Source organism: Ptiloglossa arizonensis, chromosome 3 (genome assembly GCF_051014685.1).
Source record: "Ptiloglossa arizonensis isolate GNS036 chromosome 3, iyPtiAriz1_principal, whole genome shotgun sequence".
Lineage (NCBI taxonomy): Eukaryota > Metazoa > Arthropoda > Insecta > Hymenoptera > Colletidae > Ptiloglossa > Ptiloglossa arizonensis.
Window position 1 is genome coordinate 22,602,065 of NC_135050.1, and position 22,999 is coordinate 22,625,063.

At 30.8% G+C, this 22,999-nt stretch overlaps 3 protein-coding genes across 7 annotated transcripts in view; 2 read left to right on the top strand and 1 right to left on the bottom strand.

The window, feature by feature from the left end:
- Window positions 1-637: 637 nt before the first annotated feature.
- LOC143144435 (uncharacterized) lies at window positions 638-3,808 on the top strand. 2 transcript variants are annotated; one of them, XM_076306834.1, is made up of 9 exons: window positions 638-677; window positions 1,381-1,465; window positions 1,619-1,863; window positions 1,922-2,148; window positions 2,227-2,490; window positions 2,548-2,739; window positions 2,816-3,057; window positions 3,150-3,464; window positions 3,538-3,808. In XM_076306834.1, the coding sequence occupies exons 2-9, from the start codon at window positions 1,383-1,385 to the stop codon at window positions 3,662-3,664; spliced, it is 1,695 nt and encodes a 564-aa protein (XP_076162949.1). In that variant the 5' UTR covers window positions 638-677; window positions 1,381-1,382; the 3' UTR covers window positions 3,665-3,808. The 2 variants fall into 2 exon arrangements, with proteins under 2 accessions (XP_076162949.1, XP_076162948.1); XM_076306833.1 differs by lacking the exon at window positions 638-677 and adding an exon at window positions 1,066-1,261.
- A 732-nt stretch (window positions 3,809-4,540) lies between these two features.
- On the top strand, window positions 4,541-9,106 carry LOC143144278 (ATP-dependent DNA helicase Q5). The gene is made up of 13 exons (XM_076306537.1): window positions 4,541-4,824; window positions 4,954-5,078; window positions 5,157-5,321; window positions 5,406-5,582; window positions 5,653-5,832; window positions 5,946-6,051; window positions 6,131-6,242; window positions 6,345-6,572; window positions 6,647-6,832; window positions 6,909-7,032; window positions 7,099-7,371; window positions 7,499-8,741; window positions 8,811-9,106. The coding sequence occupies exons 1-13, from the start codon at window positions 4,737-4,739 to the stop codon at window positions 8,858-8,860; spliced, it is 3,057 nt and encodes a 1,018-aa protein (XP_076162652.1). The 5' UTR covers window positions 4,541-4,736; the 3' UTR covers window positions 8,861-9,106.
- Window positions 9,107-10,593: 1,487 nt separating this feature from the next.
- LOC143144279 (scavenger receptor class B member 1) overlaps window positions 10,594-22,999 on the bottom strand; it is a 52,634-nt gene continuing 40,228 nt past the window's right edge. For 2 of the 4 annotated variants that reach the window (XM_076306539.1, XM_076306540.1), the window contains exons 4-8: window positions 14,089-14,289; window positions 13,523-13,747; window positions 12,973-13,135; window positions 12,269-12,513; window positions 10,595-11,830 (exon numbers count right to left, since the gene is read on the bottom strand). In XM_076306539.1, coding sequence (XP_076162654.1) covers window positions 11,480-11,830; window positions 12,269-12,513; window positions 12,973-13,135; window positions 13,523-13,747; window positions 14,089-14,289 — 1,185 coding nt within the window. In that variant the 3' untranslated portion in view covers window positions 10,595-11,479. Of the gene's footprint in view, window positions 11,831-12,268; window positions 12,514-12,972; window positions 13,136-13,522; window positions 13,748-14,088; window positions 14,290-22,999 lie in introns of all 4 variants that reach the window. The other 2 variants (XM_076306538.1, XM_076306541.1) reach the window with 2 other exon arrangements.

Sequence of the window (22,999 nt, forward strand, 5' to 3'; positions counted from 1 at the left end):
GTACAATCTATGATTTATTATAAATTTTTACTTTTATCTTAGTTTTTCCCATTTTGATAAAAGTAAATATTATTTGTTACTAATGTTCAACAGTTACTATAGAAATGACAAAAAGGAAAATTAGAGTTTGTAAACATAACCTAATCAACAAAGTGTAATTAAAAAATAGTCTTTATAAGTTATTAATCAGCTATATTAAATACTAAACTATATCTCATGACATTTATTATTATCACTAATATTACTAAATGTAGAAATAATATTTCTTCTCGATCGAAAAGATGAAATTTCTTGTAACGTTATTATCAACGCGAAAAAACATTTATTACTGTTCACATTAAAAGATAGAAATTGTACTTCATCATACGTTGATTAACACTGAGTTATTGAAATGATTATCTACTTATCAATGAAAGCAGAATGCCTATACTGTGTAATGCAATCACAGTATTTTTTAAAAATATACTTTGTAAATAAATGTCAAGTCAACCTAATTTGTTTGAGGTATTTACCTTTATTCGGTACTTATATAAGAATTACATTCAATTTTTGTTGTGTCACTCATGGTTTTATGTTTATTAGTATATCAGTTTCAATAGATGTCATAGAACTGTCATCGATGGACAGCAACACACATAACCACTCCATAGTGACTACTGTCATTGACTATAGATTTAGTAATGATGCACTATCCTGTGCTACTGATAAGATTTAGCATATTTCTATTCACTTGACAAAAAGTGCCATCTATACCGTTTGTTAATTATTTCCAAGATTATTTAAATTAATAAAGCAGATTGAAAGTTAACAGAATAATATTTTGTAATTTATAGCTGCTTAAATTAACATTAGTAAAGCTTTTTAACAATATTTACTATAATATCATCTCCTATTTATTAAAAAATTCTGTTTATTTGGATTTATTTTCTCCAGTATATTTTTTTTTAATTATTCTTTTTGGCATATTTTCTACATAAACTTGCACGTCTATATCACATGAAAATGGCACATGATAATAGTGCGCGGTTAAATAAAATTCAATTACATAGAATCTGTACTTTTACAATCATTTCTATTTTTCCTAATGATACATTAAACAAATTTTAACGATTTGTAATGTTTTAACTCGTATAAGTGTTTCTATTTGTAGAATAGTACTTTAAATACTTTAAAATAATATCAATAACAACTTATATGAGTACTCGTTAAACGTTATTCTTTCAAATTCGTTTTACGTGTTTCATAATAAAAACAATTAAAAGTAATTTAAAATATTATTAAAACTTGTATATATGCAATTAAACTTTTTTTTCCTTTTCGCTTTCACGATAAAATGTTGTTTACTTTATTTACAAGTGTGTTTATTTTTTGTTTTTATAGTCATGGAAGAATCTATGGACACATTTGCTTGGACACATAAATTAGAATGTCCACCAACACTATGCAATGATTTAGTAAAAACAATGTTTGTATAAATTTTATTAATTACTAACTTCAGTTTAGTAATGTATATTGTTTAAAATGGATATATTATACAATTATGTATTTTGATTACAGACTATATTGTTGAAGATATAGTCATTTTTTGTAATAATAAATTATGCAATATTTTTGATAGATTACGTAAAGGACTCGTTGGATTTCTGTGGGATGATTTAGCTGATCTTATATTTACTTCTGATAAAGCTCAAATTATACGAAAAAATGTTTTACTACATCAATTAAAACAAGGGCTACCCAATAAAGTTGTTCAATGCGTGCAAAATATATCACACATAAAGTCAAATAAAAATGATTTAAAGAATCGAATATCTAAGTTAGAAGAAGAATACAAGCAATTAGATTTTACAGTGAGACAAAGAGGTATGCTGACTATTGGAAATACAAAAAAAATATCTATTTAATAAGTAATTTTGTTTAGTACAAGAATTACAAGAGGTATCGTCTAAGCATTCACAAGTAAAGGTAAGAAAACAATTGCTCAAGATGAAATACGATCAAACTAATACACAACTTCGTGATTGCAATGACATGAGATTAGTTTGTCAACATTTGATGCCAAACTCATGTAAAGATTTAGATCCTAAAACAATAATAGAAATGTTAGATGTAGTAACAAGTCTTTGGGCTGGAGCAAATAAAAGACAAGTATGTATTTAGGTAATATTTAATACAATAATAGTTGTAATTATAATTGCAATTATATTGTTCAGATTACATTTGTAGGTTTGGGATACAGTATCAAATAATCTTGATAATATTGAAGTAACTACATTATGGCATCATCTCTATCAAAATTTGGTAGAAGCTGTGGAGACATTAATTAAATCAGAAAATAGTAAATCTTCACATGCAGATGAAAAAGATATAAATGCTGGTGTAGCCAAAATATATGGACAACACATTTCTATGGTTTCAAAATGGTTATTATATCGTGCAAATGCAAATAATCATCAGCAAAGTGTTGTTGAATTTATAGAAAAAATTGAGGTACTATACATTTATGAAACATACATAATTTCAAATTAAAATTTATTGATATTTTAGGCAGCTTCAAATAATTCTACAGATATTAGTGAATGGTTAGCATTGGCATTGGAGGTTCGTAAATTAGAAAGTGAACAAAGAACTTTACAAGAAGAAATTGACAAAATTCAAAAAAATTTGGATGATAATAATATGTATACATTTGACCTAATTCAACTGACTTCAGAAGTACAAGATATAAATACTGAAATTGTATGTTAAAATTTTAAAACAATTACAATTTATTTGAGTATCATTACATTTTATATTAATTGTAAATGAATTTAAGGTGGAATATATGCAAAATATACAGCAATCATTAAACCTTCTAAAATCTTCCCCAATGCATCTTACAAAAATGAAAGAAAAGATATGTTTGGAATTAGAAAGAATACTAACATTGCGAAGCAATGGTTGTGACTCAACATGGTTGAATAATAATTTAAATACTGAATTAGATATATTTCAAGACACCTTGGATCTCAATGCTTTAAGAAAAATCATGTTAAAAGGGAATATTGGAGTTTACAGGTTTGTTTGTTTTTATATTATAGAAACTTATGGCAGTTGGTACATTTTACTAACATTTTTTAATTAATTTGTAATTTATGTAATTCTTTTAGGTACACAGAAAATTGCTTTAACAAAGCTTCTTTAACAATTAGTAACTCTCAGACTTTGAATATTACGTGTTACTTTCCAATGATTCAAACACCAATTTACTCTTTGATAGAATGTTATAAGAATTTAGTTTTACAATTTTTTTATAAAAGATTTGAACTATTGAAAGTTAAAGATACTTTAGATATATGTCAAATGCCTACATTAGCATACAAAGAAAATAACTCTCACACAATTAAATTGTTAAATTTATCAAAAGCTGTTAACAAAAAGACAAATGCAGAAATTGACGAGTTTAACGAAATATTAAATGTTTGGTAAGTAATTGGACAGAAATACTATTTTTACTGCACAAGGTAGAAATATTTATTTTTGTATATATATTTGCAGGATACGTCAAACAATTCAGAAAGTAATGGAAATTATTGAGAAAACTGTGGATGATGCTACTTTCTCAACCTGGGTTGAACGTTACAATTTATTATTATATATGTTACAAAATCCTAAACAGTGTTGAGAGTATTAATGTTTTATTTTATGTACTAAATATTTTTCATCACATAACATTTTTTAAATAAGAAAAACTGTAATGTTTAATGCGATTAAAATAACACGTTTGTATATAAATTTATAATAGTAAATATTATATCATTAAACGTCATTATCAGGAAAGTAATAAATTATTATGATTTATTTCAAATAGAATTATTTAACTACACATTATTTTACTCTTCAATATATTTTTTACTATTTGGAGTAGTATTGAAAAATTTGAGTCTTACATTTCGTTAAAATATATAAATATTAAATATATAATGTATGTAGAAAGTATTCGTATACCGACCAATTTTGAATAAAAATTTGGGAAATTGTAATTATTAACTAATTCGTTATAAATAACCAAATTCATCTTTCGAAACAGTCGACAGTATTTTCTTAAATAATAAAATAAATCGTTTTATTGTAAATAATTAAAGTACATAATTATACTTCCTTTATGCAAATAAGTGTATTAATTTTTTATTATGTTACTTTAAAAATACGCTACTCAACTATCATACCACACCATTAACATCCACCAAAGTTGAAATTGGTGCATGCGATCTGAAGTACCGACTTTATAAATGTCAATGATTCTAAAGCACTCTAGCGAAGTTATAAATATAGAAAACTCATCTCTGTATATATTTGTGATTTTATCGAAAGTATCAGTTTCAAAAAGTATTGTAACAATATTTCTTCCATTCATTCTTAAAGATGAAACGTGGAATATTTTATCAATATGCGATTTTTATTAACATTTGCGCATGTTCCGAATATTAATGTTCTTAAATGCAGATGGCGCTCCTGAATCATTGACATTTTCGAAGTCGGTATTTCAGATCGTGTGACACCAGTTTCCGTAAGACGAATCGTCTATTTCATATCTCATCTGTGGCGAGTGTTAATGGTTGTTGTATGGTACTTGAATAGTGTGTTTTTAAAATAACATAACAGTGAGAAATTAAAGCAATTATTTTGCATAAAGGAATTATAATTGTGTATTTTAATTATTTACAATAAAACAATTTGCTTTATTGTATGAGAAAATGCTATCGACTGTTTTAAAGCATGTATTTGGTTATGATGATTTTAAAAGTGATATTCAAAAACTAGCAACTACCGCTGTTTATAAAGGTTGTATATTGTTTCAATTAGACATTATATTGCATATTGTATTCTCTTATTTATTTATGAATACTTACGAATTCGTTTTAATTGTACTATTTTTAAAGAAATTAATTTTTGACATTATTTTTTTTTTAGGTAAAGATGATGTATTTGTATGTATGCCAACTGGAAGTGGCAAATCACTATGTTTTCAATTGCCAGCAATAATGAAAGAAAATAAAGTCGCAATTGTTTTTTCTCCATTATTAGCTCTGATGAAAGTATGTCATCTATTAATTTAATAAAGATATTTAGAAGTAGATTGGAACAAGTTATATAACAATAATTTATTATTACAGAATCAAGTTGATTTTTTAGTTAGTAAAAAGATAAACGCTAATTCATTAAACTCAAATACATCTACTAAAGAAAGAAATGCAATAATTAAGGATTTAACTTCTAATTCACCAAAGATTAAATTATTATATGTTACTCCTGAAATGGGAGCACAACCACATTTTCAAGTAAATTATTTTTGTTATTTTATTTGTAATAGTAGATTTATTGTAGAAAAGAATTTAAATAATTGTTAATATTTTTTTCTGTAGGATATAATAGTAAAATTAAGAAAAGCAGAAGTATTGTCTTATTTTGTTATTGATGAAGCACATTGTTTAAGTCAATGGGGTCATGACTTTAGGCCCAGCTACAGAAAATTAGGTGTATTTAAACAATTATGCCCTTATATTCCTATAATTGCATTGACAGCTACTGCTGCAAAAGAGGTAACATTTTTAGAACTTACAATATTAAAGTACATTTAAAATACATTTATTATGGAATGTATTTTTGCAGGTTAAAGATGATATACTACAATGCTTAAATATGAAAAATCCCTTGATATATTCAGTGCCTGTATTTCGACCTAATCTTTATTACGACATACGGTTTTTAGAAATATTAGACAAGCCATTTGAACATTTGAAGAAATTTATTTTGGAATCTCTTGGTTCTCAAGATGAGTCTATTTCAAAAGTAAATGTGTACAATATAATTATTATATGTAGCCTAAGAATTCATCTTATCACTTCTGATAAGAAATTTGAAGATTTTATTGATATAAAATTTCATTAAAGGTGTTATTTCAGGTAAAGAAAAATTGTGGGATTATTTATTGTAGAAAGAAGGAAACAACTGAAGTGATTGCAAATAAATTGACTAATTCTGGCATACATACTTTAGCATATCATGCTGGTATATGTCAACATTATTTTAAACTATCATAGCACTAATAAAACAAATAAAGTAATGAAATAAATAATTCTGTTTGCAGGTTTAAAAAACCAAGAACGTAATGAGGTGCAGAACAAATGGACGTCTGGTGAAGTACCTGTTATTGCAGCTACATGTAGTTTTGGGATGGGTGTTGATAAAGGATCTGTCAGGTAAATTATTGTATTTAATAAAGGCTGTGTAATGTTATTTTCCTGGGTACTTTATATTATTTAAAGACAAACCATAAACACATACTTTTTAATATTCTACAGATTTGTGGTGCATTGGACAGTCCCCCAAAATATAGCAGCATATTATCAAGAATCTGGTAGAGCAGGTAGAGATGGCAAACCAGCTTTTTGTAGAATATATTTTAGTAATGAAGAGTATGGACCGATTGCATTTCTTATTAAAGAAGAAATTACACAAAAAAATACGGAACTTGTAAAACTAAGATGGAAAAATTTTGAAAAAACTGTTTCATATTGTCTTGAAGCAAAGTAAGGATCATAAATTGTAAATATTTTTATTACAAATGCATATTTAATGTATTCTTGAATGTATATTTAAATAGATGCAGGCATGCTGTATTTTCTAAATACTTTGGAGATAGCCCACCACTGTGTAAAAATAGATGCGATGCATGTGAAAATAAAGATGCTGTTCAAGCAAGAATATCACAATTTGAAATGTCTCAAACTAGGTCACGTAAACCCAACAGTAATTTAGATGGTGTAGCACTACCAAAGTATGATAATGAGTAAGTAATATTTAATACATAAGTAATGTAAACTCGTATAAATTTCATTAGAGTGTGATTATTTAAATATATACAGCGAAGACGAATATAAAGGAAATCCAGTTTCAAGAGAAAAACTCTTAGCAGAAAGTAAACGGGAAGCTAAAGAATTCATTGAAAGACAGTTTGCTATTAGAAGAAACAATAATATAAATGACGAGGTATGCATGTAAAAGCTAGATTTATCAATCTCTAGTATTCTTTTTTGTGTCGTTATATTATTTCAGATAAAAAAACAAAATCTTGAAGATGCAAAGCAATCTCATGTACGTGCTGCTGAAAGTACTGATATAAAAATCAAAGGCTTGACAGTCCAAGTGCGAGAACATTTTTATGTTCAATTAAAATTAGCATTAAAAGATAACTATGAAAACACGTTTTTGGGTTTAAAAGGGCAGCTTCAAGAGAAAGATATACATAATATAGCCTGTGAACTTGAATATAAAGCATTATGTAATACCAAAGTTGCAAATAAGTATAGATTTGATATGTCTAAATTGGTACGTAATTTATTAAATTCATATAAACTTTTATTGTTTTAATTTTACTACTTAACAAATAAATATTTAACAACTTATATAAGATGTAGCAATTTTAATCGAGTTTTCACTTTGTTGATGAATAAAGATTTCTTCTGTGCGGAAGTGCATTACAACTAATACAATTCACGAATCATTACATGATTATAATGCAAATAATGAACAGGAAGTAGAATCAGCATATTTGAATGATGCTACTGTTAGTAAAAATAAACAAGAAGAAAATAATGATAGTTTAGACGCACAAAATAAAAGCGTATTAAATAAGTTTTGTGATAACGATATTCGCGTTTCTTCCCAAGAATCAAGTGCCACAAGCAAGAATAGTTTGTTTCCAACATTTAAGACTGCTTTAGAACTTAAGAATGACAAGAAAATAATAAAAAGCTCATCTAATAGTAATGTGAATTATTTATTTGATACAAACACTTTGAACGATGATAATAAAAATATCAATGTGACAGAAACGAAAAGTAAAGTTAATAAATGTACTACTCATTGTAATGATCGTGTAGATTTTGAAAGAGGTAATGTAAAAGATGATAATCTAAAGAACGTCGAATCATTGAAATTAAATGGTTTCACATGCGCCCGAAAACTTCACGAAGAGAACAAAATTGTATCTAAAAGTCTTGATAAAAAGTCACGAAAATCTTCGCAAGAAGTTCTGAGAAAAGATCTCAAAACTAAAAAACCACTTTGTACGACTAAAACAGTTTATGAGCAAATTTTGTCATGTGCGAAATTGAAAACTAATGCTGCAGTTAAAGAAATTATTGAACCAACTCCAATGAATGACAAAAATGATGATAGTACAAATGTAATTAAGGATTTAATACAATCAAAAACTCAAAGTAAAAGAAGATGTATAGATTCATTTGGAAATAATACAGATACTGAATCAAGTAAAAAGGTAAAGCTTGATGGAGAGACATTACCTTTAGGAAATACTAAAAATAGTATAAAAGAAATTGCTGTCGATCAGAAAAAGGATAAAATTAAAGATACGAAGAATGAAAAAATGTTATCAAGTATAAAAAACAGAAAGGAAGAAGAAACATTGAGAAATGAGAGGGGGGTAACGGAGAATTCAGGAACAAAAATACTTTTGGAAGAGGAACATCGTAAAACAAACCGTTCAAAACAACACTCAAGTACAATTGATAAGAAGGTACTGGTGCCTGCAGATAAAGCCATACAATTTAAAACCGCAGAAATTTTAAAATCATACTTAATGAAGTACTATCCATCTAAACGTATTCCTGATAGAACAACATTTTCAAAAACTTGTAGAGAAATGCATTATACTCTACTAGCTCAAAGAATATTCGGTAAGGTATATTTTAATAAGGTTGCACCGTCAATCTATTTGAAGCAAAGTACATGATAATTGTTTTCAGATAAAGAGGGAATACAGAAATTTGTTAAAAAATACTTGACACAGAATTAATATCTATTAAACAGAATCAGCAGAAATATTTAGCAGAATCCGTGGACTTTGATAATGATTAAGCTACATTTGTACATATGGCTATATACTACATATATATAAAAGATCATTTTTATTTAATTATATTTAAATGTAATGTAACATATAAATTTTAAATTTCTTAAACGCATTTATTAACTCTTGAATTATATTTCTTGAATTTAATATTATAATACATTTATATATACTTATATATTAAAATTTAAGTTTATCTCGCAACTACGTACTTCCTAGATGTACAAAATATTTATTGAATATGATCTTGTTTTTTAAGAAAATTTTTTTTGTCTTTCATAAGAGAAACATAGGGTAAAATAATAAGCATTTTTCAAGTTCTAGAAAATAAAGTACCAAGATATAAAATTTGTATTAAAATCATTTATTGAGCAATTTTTATAAATATTCGCATCACTAACATTTCACTGGCAAGAATTACAGTAGTTGTTACAGTGAAGAAGTTAACAACCATTACATATGTGCACATATGTGATATTGAATAATTTTATTCTTATAAAATATATTGAATATACAACTGAAGGAAACAGAAATTGTTATGTGTACTAATGCATTAAACATTATTTTTTTCATCATACATTAAACATTAAGAGAATATGATTCATAAACATATGTTTATTTTCATACTATAAGAATACTGTTTCCCTAGTTGATATATTATTTCCATAGGTGAGGCAAGATTGTTATTTAAGAAGTGTTTATATTTATTGGCCTACTTAGCAATTAAAAATGATATAATAACCTATGATTTTGAATATAATGATATATATTCCATATGAAAATTATTATCTTTTTAGACAGAATATGTGATATGTGTTTTGTAATTTTTCAAGTTCAATATTAATGCATATAATTTGAACAATGTAAATACTACAAGTATTGATGATTCATAACTTTTGCCTACGTATGTACAATATTTACAAGTGATTCTTTTCATAAAACAGTATAATTTTTTAAATGATTTGTGCAGGTTTTAAGCATTAAGCAATGGTTCATTAAAAATAAATATAATTGTAGTCTCTACTATTGTTTATCCGTTTTTAATATCATTTGTCTATTGTTAACAAGACTAACAACAATAACAATGTATATCTTTTAAAAAGTAATTTAATTATAACTCTTTAATTATAAAATTCGTGTAGAATACAAATTTGTCTATTAGGTATATTTAAATATTTTTTTGAAAACAATAAACTTATAAATTTTATAATTGCATAATTTGAGGTTACAGTAGCACAAATCATTTGGAATGATTATCGTATGCATTATGTACATGCATGCATTACTATGTCTGCACATACTTTTATGAGAAATAAAATGTCCTACCATTAACTATTAATAGGATGAATTGCATCGTGAGATTAAGATAATTAATTAGTTAAAAATTGGAAAATAATGATTAATCTCGCGTCCATTAATAAGAAGATATTGATAAAATAGATACATGAAATAATGTTTGACGAGAAGTTTATAAAATATCTCTTATAAATCATTCTTTTAAAACACCGTCACAAATAAAATAACATGTTTACATATACATATATATATCGAAGTACAATTTCACCGAAAATTCTCGTTTTCTATTTACTCTTCAATAAATATTATGTATAAAAAAAATGCTAAAATAGTGGGAATGTATAAATTCTTTTGTTATTGTTTTTATATAACAAATTTTATATATACTTTTATTTAATTTTTTAAAACTTTATTATGGTATGAAATTTATTTGACTATAAATTAAATTACTTATTTGACAAAAAGTGACAAACGGTGCAATTCCAAATTAATAATTTTTAAAAAAATATTTTTGCATTAACATTTATTTTTGAACTTTTCTAGCTTTTTCTCAAATATTCAGTTCAATTATGGCCTTGTAAAAATCACTTAGTTACTACACCAGTCTATAATAGTATCAGTCTTAATATATTTAATCGTTTATATAAAATTATGATACACATTCTTGTGCATATCTTTTTTATTTTGTCTAATTAGTGTACTAGTTCCTTAACGAACATCATAAATTACTATTCATAAAAAAATGGGAGTTTTTATAAATTTGATGCAATAACGTAGGCAAGGAATCTTGTTAGAACAAGAATTTTTATATGCATGAAATTAAACATTTTTTTCGTATTATTGTTTACTTTATAGATGGAGAATATTCTACGAACTTGCACCGTTTGTATTGATAGATGGTAATTGCAGTTTGATAAGAAAATATATAACGTGTGTCACTACTTACCGCGAAAGGTAATATTTACGCTACAATTGCATTTGAACTATATAGATATTGAGCTATAATCATGTCATGGATACTTCCAGTACATTTTTCAATTAAGTACTTAAAATATAGTTTCAATATAGTTTGATTTCTATGAAACTAGTGGAAAATTACAAAATGTTGATATGAATAAACCTAAGCTCTTGTTAGAGGTAGGAGCTCGTTCAGAACGATTGTATTTTCTCGAAGTCCGAAATTATTCGATACGTTTCATTAATTACGAGCATAAAACGAGTTTACATGAAAAATAGTCTCTTCCTAGAGTTTTGTTTGCAGATTATCGATCATACGATGTCCTCTTTTAAATTTGATATTTCTGTCGTTGGGTTAGACATCGCGTTTGGTTCCTTCGATTCGAGTAATGAACTATAGTAAGTGTCCATTTCCTTGGTTTTACACGAGAGTCGTCCGCTGCTCAAAAATTGTAGCTTTGGGTTCTTTATTTCCGGATTTAACCATTGCCTAGGAGATGCTGATTCTTTTGGTCGGTATAAAAGGATTTTGCGAATACCGATAAGTATCACTACGATTCCGATGAGCATTAAACAGTAAATCAGTATGTCCTGTAAAATTGGTAGTACGTTCAAGTAGAGCCAGAAGCGAGTAGACATTGACGTTGGCAACTCGCGCATCCCCTGAAAACAGCAATTCGTAAATGACACTTTTTTTTAATAATAATTTACACTTTTATGATAGAAATAAATAAATTTGTTACAATGACTTCACAACTATGAAGCATGAAACAAAAAAATGTATGCGAAACTGACGAAATGTATTGTTCATTGTTCATTGAAATAACTATTGAAAAAATTAAGTAAGCGAAAAGAGAAATATCAAAATATCGCTGGATGAATCTGTCAAATATATTTACGATAATGTATGTTAATATTCAATCGTTTTTGCATTAATTTGTAAATATTAAAATACAAGGAATATTGAATACAATTGTGACAAAATATTGCAGTAATCTGAATGCGACTTTACGTGGTTAATGGATCAATATTGATAATATCTACTATATCGATACTTTGTCGATAAAACTATTTCAGTGTTACCTACATCTTAATACTTACGATTTCGAACCATAGGAGCGGTAAAACGAAGTTCTCGAACTTCTCCACCCTGGCCATATGGCCAATATTTTGTAGGGCCATGTTGATTTGAAAACGGAATGCAAGGCTCACAGGGAGACCCGATTTTGGTTGAATATAAGCATAAGACTCGTGAAGATCTGCCCTCGGATTCAAACCCTCAACGGCTGCCAAGACCGATGGATCGGTTTTATAAAAATGCGGATACGACAAAGCGATTGGAAAGCCTGGAAAAGTCATAAGTCGTCGATACACGTAAGTTAAATTTCATTTGATTGTTTTTCATTGTTTTACTCCGTTCTCGATGCCACTAACTATAGTGACTACATTACCGACACGACATTCTCAATTTATTCACGCACGCATTTAGCCATATTACCGATCTGAATCACACGACATATTAATCGTTATTTATCGATAACGAAGACTGAAGACTATTATCCTGCGTTAATTGTTATCGACGTTCAAATCTATTCGATGAATTTTTTTCGTCTTACGAGGATAATTCGATGACGCTTCATTTCCATTAACGTGAATTGCGTCGAACATTATACGAACGATATAAAAAAAAAAGCAACTTAAGCATGTGTTTCAAGTCATTACATAGCGGTAATTCGTAACTGTGCATGTAAACGCGTATCCACATTTGATAAAGAGTACAACGCGAATTATCGATTACAACTTACCATAATAACAGTCGGTAACGTCGATTAGGCCAGCTTTTTGACAGTACCCATGACGACAGAAACACTTGTTTTCCGGGTTGAAAACGCCGTTATCTAATTCATTTTCAACGAATTTAAACATATACGTGTGCAGTCCATTCAAGATTTTTTCTCCACTTTGTTTCTATAACATAGAATTTAACATCGATCTTTATAAAGTTACTGCGTTACCATACGAGTCCATAGTTTTCATTGAAGTGATTTTCGTGCAACACGATCGAAAACAAGTACTTGAAACTTAAATTTAAATTCATACGTGCACCTATAGCGACGTTCGTCCAGTCTCCGAGAATTCTACTTTTCTTTCGTTCTGAGTATCAAGACCGGAGAAATTACATCATATATTTTCCGTACGCATAAATATTTTCTTATGAAAATTTACGAAAATACTGTTCTCATATACTCGTAAAATCACTTGTAGTAGACTTACGGAAGAAATTCTCAAATATCAAGATTTTTCTCAGCCCGAAAGATAGCGTTCTTCCTTAACGTGTACTAAAGTTCAACGTACCATGTAAGCACTTCTGCAGAGACTTTTCCTGAAGAAAAGTACAGTGTCGTTCGGTTGAATGTAACTTGGGAACTTGACTCCGTCGCTTGCACCATTCACATTCGCGCACTTTCCTGTCCATTGCGGTAGATTCACGTCGCCGTTGTACTTTTCAATTAGACCCGTTAGACGAACATCGTTTTCTCCAGTGTAAACTGTTTCATAATCGCCATCAAAATCGTACATCTGCGAGTAAAAAGAAGAGTAAATTCAAAACTACCGTTTACAGAATCGGTGAGAACGTTACGTTAGCTGGATACCTTTTTTGGGGACGATGTGAAAATTTATATAAAGGTACTGTATTTTTATTAACTTTCGGGTGCTGAACGTGTCATATACGACTCGTTGCGTGCACGATTATTTTATTACATTCCGTTAACATTTTTTGGTAATATATTTTTCTTTCTTATATTCAATTTTATCTCTTTTTATTTTTGATGTTTCTTTTATCGTTTTGTAGATTAATGGTATTCTAGTTGGGACTGTTAGGGGTTAAAGTAAAAATTATATTAATAATAGAGACTCACTCTATCGATGAGACCCAACTTGTCGAATTTGATCCAGCTTGGCATTACTTTGTTACCAAGGGTGACAAGGGAGGATTCGTAGCCGAACATAAATTCTCGTGCGGTCATGCTAACCAGTGGCTGGGAGTCAGTATGACTGATCAACATGTTCAAACCGAATCTAGTCAAATACGCTGAATCCTTCATTACATTCGTGATACTCTGGAACAAAAGAAAAAAATCGTTCGTTCGAACAGTCGTACTCGGAGGGTAAGTATTCAAAGTATTATAATCGAGTTTATTACGAGTTTCAATTTGAAATAGAACTTGAATTTCAAGTCGATCAATTCAAACTCAAGCTTTCAAATTTTCAAACTTTCAAATTTTCAAATTTTTAAATTTTTAAATTTTCAAATTTTCATATTTTCATATTTTCAAATTTTCAAATTTTCAAATTTTCAAATTTTCAAATTTTCAAATTTTTAAATTTTTAAATGTTCAAAGTTTCAAATTTTCTAAATTTCACAAAATCGAGTTTATTACGAGTTTCAATTTGAAATAGAATTTGAATTTCAAGTCGATCAATTCAAACTCAAGCTTTCAAATTTTCAAACTTTCAAATTTTCAAATTTTCAAATTTTCAAATTTTCAAATTTTCAAATTTTCAAATTTTTAAATGTTCAAAGTTTCAAATTTTCTAAATTTCATAAAATCGAGTTTATTACGAGTTTCAATTTGAAATAGAATTTGAATTTCAAGTCGATCAATTCAAACTCAAGCTTTCAAATTTTCAAATTTTCAAATGTTCAAAGTTTCAAATTTTCTAAATTTCATAAAATCGAGTTTATTACGAGTTTCAATTTGAAATAGAATTTGAATTTCAAGTCGATCAATTCAAACTCAAGCTTTCAAATTTTCAAATTTTCAAATTTTCAAATTTTTAAATGTTCAAAGTTTCAAATTTTCTACATTTCACAAATTTTCGTCATTGATCCAGATCTTCGATCCCCACACGTTTCTCCAGATATTCCAGAAGATAGTTAACAATGTTCCAAACCTAGTTCGTACTACCCAAAAAATCTATCAAGCCTACGTTAGCTATCGATCTCGTATTTCTCTTCTTTCGTTCGTAAATACATCGATTTTTGAATGGACACATCAAGGCGTTAATTACCAATCGCGCGTTATCGCGAAACCATTGAGGGGTGCGGTTCGTTTCAGATCATTATTCATTTCCGTATCATTTATTATTCGGTTTCATTTTGTAACGTGTCGAGCGACAGAGTCGTTCATTTCCCTAATATACGTAAACAAAGCGGTTCTTGAACTTCCGAGGTTCGTATTGTCTGCGAAAGTTCATTGACGCTGTTGCAATTGGCCGCGCATTTACCGCACCAACGTGTACGTCGAGTCTCTCGTACGTTTTAAATCAACATTCAACCGGCCGCATACATATGCATGCATAACGTATCGATACACGTGTTACATAAGGATGTACTTCGCAAATTATGCCTGGCTGTGCACTTCACCTGCTGTGAACGACCACTAAAGTGTCTCGAGGAACGCACCTTTGATCGTATCTTCGTTCGTCGATGACTCTTTCAATGAAACGTAACAGCCATTGAAATATTGCGAGACGTTTTCAAGTTCGCCAATTGTCGAGAAACTGCATTCGAAATCACAAATAAATTTATCACAAATAATACGTTCGCACCATTTTTTTCCAACGTGAACTCTAAAGAATCTTAAAAAAAAAAGAAACAATTCAAACCGGATCGGGTTTTCTCCATTCACCATTCCTCATTTGAACACTATTGCGAGCAGTGTTCCACTTCCAAACTTGAAATTGCATCAATTATCTTATCACACATTTCAACGACGATTCGAAGGAATATGTTTGCTCTTGCGATTCATCTACTTATCGATTTATGAGCGAGCAGAGTATCGTGATCGAGATCGAATTTGAGAAAGATTTTTTTTCTACAGATAGGTCGTGAGATTCGTTACGTTTCGACTAGAAAGAACAAAGCGTTTTATCGAACGTGCAACGTAGTCGTGTATACAGCATCGCTCTCTTGTCGAATGGTTTGCATAATGACGCGTAATAACGGAAATCGATAATTAAGGTAGCGAAAAAAACACTCGCACAACATCCTGTGCGAAACGTTTGCCATCTCTGAATTCAGGTTCGGTGGATTGTAAACAGTGATTAATTATTTATACGCAAATCTGTCGATCAAAGGCCCGTCGTTTAAGTTGCGTTGATAGAGGTAAATACGTAGGAATTGGACTACAATTATCGACACCGATCGCCGAACATTGAATTTTCTCTTTCGCGATCGGCGTTTCTTAACGGTAGAAGTGCAATGTAGCGTTGCAATAAAGTGTCACCTTTTTCTAGGTCATCGTAGTTATGAAACGCAAGCATTTAGTCGGGACGTGTCATTGTTTCGTTGGGGAATTATGGAACCATTCGATAAAAGTTTTCGATCACGTTCCATCGATTTCTGTGATCTCTACCATAATCTTCGCGTAAATCACGAAAGGAAGTTTCGCAATTGCAGCAAAGAAGGCAGTGGCATACGAAACTATATTGCAGACCAATTTTTCTATCGTTCCTCCGAATAGATTTTCCATCGAAGGGTATTAGATTATATTGAATGATCGGGAAAGTGTGTTTTACGTAGAAAATGACAAGGTGATACGCTATTTATCTTAAGAATATATAATTAAGTTACACACGTTGGAGAATTACTAATATCTCGGTTTCTGAGAACTGCGTGTCCTTGTGCCGTTACATTTTTAGTAAATTTATGCAACTCTGCGAAGATATTGAAAATCAACACCAAGTCAGCGCAAAGTAATCCAAGTAGGAGTAAGATAAACAATTATATTAATTTATGTCGCACGAGTTAAAAAATGTTTCCAATATTTCTAACGTCTCAGTTTCCAGAGACTCCACTGCAATTGTGTTGCATCCTCGTTGCATTTGTACGATTGTGCGTTAGAAGCATCGAAAACTCGTACCGATCCAGTACAAAGTAATTGAAAGAACAGTGATATTAAACGTGAACGACAATTATATTAATTTAAGTCACACACGTTGGAAGATGACTAATATCTCAGTTTCTAAGGATTGCACGTCTATTGTATCGTTGCATCCTCGTTGTATTTGAGTAGCGCAGGAGCGAGTTTGTTTTTACGTGGTTTTCCGTTAGATTAACGACTAAAGTCGAGTCGGTATAAAGCAATCCAAATAGCAATGGTATCGTGTGTAACGATGTTTAAAGTAACTTAACCTCGAACTCAGTACAATGGAACTAGGACCCGGTCCTAGTTACTAGACTCATCGCAACTCGCGATGCTTTCTCGGTGCAAGCGTGATGCACTCGTTAAGAATGCACTTCGTGCGTCGAATGGAAATTTATTGTACGCGCGCAGGAAATTGCGTTTTTTTTTTCTTTTTCTTTTTTTTTTCGAATGTAGTGTGACTCCACAGGTCTCCGCGGTTGTTTCCAGGGAAATCGAGATGCGTCACGCGGTGAACCTTGTCAACCCTCTTCCGTGTTTCAGGGGAATTCTTTTAACAAACAAGGCCACTCGTAGAACCGCGCGTTGTTCTTTAACGTTAGAACTACCAATAGATTTTGGTGTATTGAAGTATTCCTTGTACGCGTCTCAGGAAAATCGTTGATCGAGGAAAAAGAGGAACTTACGAGATTGATTATGTATTTATAGAATAAAATAAGTCGTTACGTCTTTTGAAAATATACTATGGAATTGAAAATAAATTTCTTTGTAAAAACAGCTGACTGGCGTTTCGACTGGTTGGTAAATCTAGCGTTAAAGAAGCTAATACCGCAATGATATGATTTATTACGACATTATATCGTCACTAGATAATTTTCTTAATAATTTTACTCGATCGAAGCTTCGTGACTGCTGGATTATTAGCGAGAATCAATTTTCTTCGTAAGAACAACTTGAGAAAGAATACAAGATGTTGGATATACAGGTAACTATTACAATTTTGGTTACTTCGATCCATAGTATCGTTTTCTGTCGTTTATGGTTGTTCCTTCAAGAGATGCAATACAGTTGAGACTGCTCTAATTCTCAGTTTTGCTACTAGTGAAATAAAAAACCCTTAAGTATAAATTCATAGAGTGAATAAGGTATTGATATAATTCCTCTAAAATTTGTTCTTCCAAGTATCGTTGGTATCTTCTGAAATAAAGTCAACGTATATCTCCGAATACAATCGGTAATTGTTCCTTGATTTTCGTCACAAATATATTGACAAATCTATCGAGATCTATTATTCTCCGCTACCGAAATTTCTTAACGATGTTGGCGCTCCAATGAGAAATGAATTTCGTACGTTATCTCGTTAGCTTCCTCGATACCCAAAGAAACGATTAAACATTCGACATATTATATTTACGACGTGCCATCCTGTCTAGCTTTCTGCTTAGCTGAACTGGCTTAGTTAATCGGTTACATCAAGTGGGAGAGATACGCGACACGTTTTCGTGCATATAGCGATGACCGATGAAAGGCACCGCACACGTGAGCAACTTCTCCTTTTAGCAACGATCGAAGATTGCAAAATCAATGATTCCCGGTGCACACGTGATGACAGTTGCGAATACGAATTCCTCGTTCGAAGATACTAATTTCATTCCGAGATTTCTTTTACTCTCTTCCGTCAGGGAACGACATAGTTTCGCATATCTCTCGAACGAGAACGTGTTTCCATCTGGAAGTTGTTCATAAAAAGTTGTTCTCTCGATCCAATCGTGTAAATCGTTTCAAAGATCCCATAAAACAACCGAAAGACGAAATACACCCAGGCGCCATGAATATTAATTCTCGTCATTTTGCGAACGAATAACGAAACGTAAAACACGATCGTTATCGAGGAGGTACGTCTTTTCGTAAAATATGTTAATCTCTGTGAAATCGTGTTTTTGGAATTTTATCGCGGGATTTTTTGCTCTCCGCGTAGGTATGCGGAATCGAATGGTAATTTTGCATTTCGCTGATTTTTTTTTTTCCTTTTCTTCGTGCTCGTGGCAATGATTTCCAGCTTCGCGAGAGAACCTCGCGATTGGTATCGAACATTTTTCGACAGCGACGATTTGAATAAACTCGATCTCTTGAGAACGGCAACGTAATTTTTAAATTCGTTGTAATTGAACGATGTATCGATATGTATCGCGGAGTACCTGGAAAGGAGTCACAGATTGTTACTTCGTCGAATGAGTATTATAATACATCGATAAATTACGATGGGAGTACCCCGTGTTCCTGGTAAGTGTCTGATTATGTAACAATATTATTTTTTTTCGATTCGAAAGAATAATTATCACCAGACTGAATTCTCGTATAATTGGACATATTACGACGCAGTTATGTTAATTATACGATATATTACCACTGAATTATACATTTCTTCGATAAGAAAGAGGGAACGAACAATTATGACAATTTAAACGGTGCTTGGTAAACTAAACTGTTTTTTTGGAGGCATCATCGAAAGTTTTGTTGTAGTCTCGGACCGGAGACGATAATATACAAGTTTGAAAAAAGTAACGTGCAGTGTAAACGGTGTGTAATAAAAAGAGACAAATCTGTTTTTGGAAATTTAACAATACGAATTAGTAATTCGCAAAAGTGAAAATGTTGCGATTCATAGTGGACGAAAAATCATCTCTCAATACCGATCAGTTTTATTTTGTTGGTAGATTTTTATTTATTAAGTGGTTAATAGTACTAGGGAATATCAGTGTGGAATAATATTGTTTAAAATTTATTTTTGCGAACATCGCGAATAAAATAATCAATATTTTTCCGGTTCGTCTGTTGCACATGCATCTAATCTTTGCATCAGACGCATTACACTTCGTTGAACGATTGCACACGATTGCACACGATGCGTTCGGTGATTTTTTCGTCACCTACTGACTTCTGTATATTATTACCTGACCTTTCTCTCTTGTTGTTTTTTTCAACTCTAATCGATAGAATTGAGAATTAATTTTGTTCGGTACTGGAAGACCTTCCCCCCATACAATCTTTTTTAATATTTCAGTGACATAATACATTCCATGATTCCTTCGTCATTCAATGACATCTGTATATTATTACCTGACCTTTCTCTCTTGTTGTTTTTTTTCAACTTTAATCGATAGAGTTGAGAATTAATTTTGATCGGTACTGGAAGACCTTTCCCTATGCATTCTCTTTCAATATTTCAAAAACGGAAACAAAAAGGCTTTTAATATTGTAAAATTATGCAAAATATACTATATATTTTACAAGTTGTTCGATGGCGTTAAATCTTGAAGTTAAAATTAATTTTGATCGGAACTGTAAGACCTTTCCCTATGCATTCTCTTTCAATATTTCAAAAACGGAAACAAAAAGGCTTTTAATATTGCAAAATTATGCAAAATATACTATATATTTTACAAGTTGTTCGATGGCGTAAAATCTTGAAGTTAAAATTAATTTTGATCGGTACTGTAAGACCTTTCCCTATGCATTCTCTTTCAATATTTCAAAAACGGAACAAAAAGGCTTTTAATATCGTAAAATTGTACAAATTTCATTCCAATATATATTGTGCATGTTCTTCAACGGTTTAAAATCTTTTACTTCTATCGGCCGATCGGGTTCACGTGTCACGAGAGCCGAACCATCCGTCGAGAAAATCGATGCAACGATTTGCATAATGAAACGCATCGCTATAAGTAAACGCGTAACACCGGAAAGCGTAGACGATAAGACGAAGTGAATGCACGATTACGCGCATCTTCCATTCATCGTCTGGCTCGTTTAATCTTCGTTGCATCATTTCGCGGACAAGAAAGTGCCACAGTCGTTTCTTTGGTTAGATCTATCGTGCCACGTGTAAGTTCTTTCACAAATAAAAAAATGAGAGGTCGTATTGTTCCTCGGGGAATCAACGTCGATAAATCGTTGACCCGATTGATAGACGTTCATCACTTGGAGAACGAGATATCGATACATTGTGATGTATTGTTCGATTCGCATCGAATACTCCGATGATGCCTCGTAGGAATGATTCTTCCGTGAATATGAATTTTTCGTAATATTCTTTCCACGCATCGTGCACAGTGTTTATATTTACAGTGGATAAATTTATGTTTCTTTAAATGTAAGTGACTTAAATTATTTTCAGGTATAATAGAACCTTGGTCAAACGAACTAATTGGGGAATGAAAATATTTGTATAAGAGAATTTTTACACAATTGAACAAGTGGTTAACCGAACTTGTGGAACTTCACAAGAACTTTTGAATCGCAAATCTTTTTGCAAGAAAATGGTACAATTTCTTCGATTGTTACATCCCTTTTGACTCGATAAAGTATCCACTGTTTGCATTCGCTTCAGATAGTTCTTAGTAGCAGATTTTTATTTTTTATACCGACAATCGTTGATTTTGCAACACCATATTCTCGCGTCAAATTCGTTGCATTTAAATTTCTCAATTAGGTTACATTTTTCCTGATCGAAATTACGATATACCGATATTAACGTATACCTTACTATGTTAATTCTTGCACTTACTATGTCAATTTTGCACCGAATCATCGCATATAAATAGGAAATACAGTATATTCGTATAATAAAAAGTTCACAAAGCGGAATATTCGTAAAATAAAACGTTCACGTACCGAGTGTCCATAAAACAAAGGTTCTACTGTACATATACCCATGGAAACAACCTCTAGCCAGTCGAATTTGAATCGAGAGTATCTACTTTCCTTCGATTCCTTTTTATCTCGTTATCTCGTTCGAAAATATCGTCACTTTACGATATCCAACGAGTGTAGCCAGCAATGTAATTTTATCGAAGCGATTGAAACAAATCGTTTTCTTTTCTCTGCTTTTAATCGCGGTTACACGGGTTATCGATGACCATCGGAGTCGTTTTTCTAATAAAATTACACCGTACGGTGACGTTTAATTGATTTATCGGTCGGTAGTTAATCAACGAGTGTAACGAGGCATTCAATTAGATAGTCGAGCAGTCTCGTAAGATAAAATTCTTCTCTTGGCGATGAACTGGCTTAATGTCTCTGTTGGTTAAGGAACAGACGATGCGAATTTGTAAAATCACGGGGTAATAAAGCAAACTGGTTGCAGCCTTCGAGTGCAACAAGGCTGGTGTAAACGGGGATGATTTATAGCGATTGTTTCAACATTCTAGGTCACAGCTGACAAGTAAGCGCAGTTTAACAAGTGTTTCGGTCGTCGGTTATGGTGGCTTATTAAGTATGAACGGCTTGTAGTTTCACCGCGATGTACGAACATAAATTCGGTGAACGAAAAGGTAGTTCTGTGTGGAGTGAACGGAAGACAATTGCATTTTAAGAGTCACGAGAAATAATTTAACACTAGAATTACCAAAGGGGACAATTCGACTTGTTTCGAATTTCTTTTTGAAATTACTCAATTATTGTCAATTATAAAATAGACAATTAATGGTAGTCGTAAATTAATTGATATTAGTAAATTAGTGATTAATATTAGTAGTTTGCATATTTAGTGTTAATATTTGTTCGCGTTTAGAGGCAAAGTTTAATAGATCAGTTTCTCCGAAGTGTTCGTCAAGGATGAATCGTCAATTTTTGTGAATCATGCATTGTAGGTTGAAGGACAATTCGGATGACTTATGTCTGAATAATAAGAGTTCACAGATTACTCCTACTACCGACGATTTCTCGTTCGAATAATAATAATAATTACGTAATGCGTGCAGCGAAAAATACAAACGACGATACGTACAAATGCTTAAACGAGGTGTCATCTAACCTCGGTAAAAGGTCATGTTCGAATAACTCGAATCGAGGATATCGATTGATTGTGTTGGATATTCCGGTGTAAATTTTCAAGAATTTC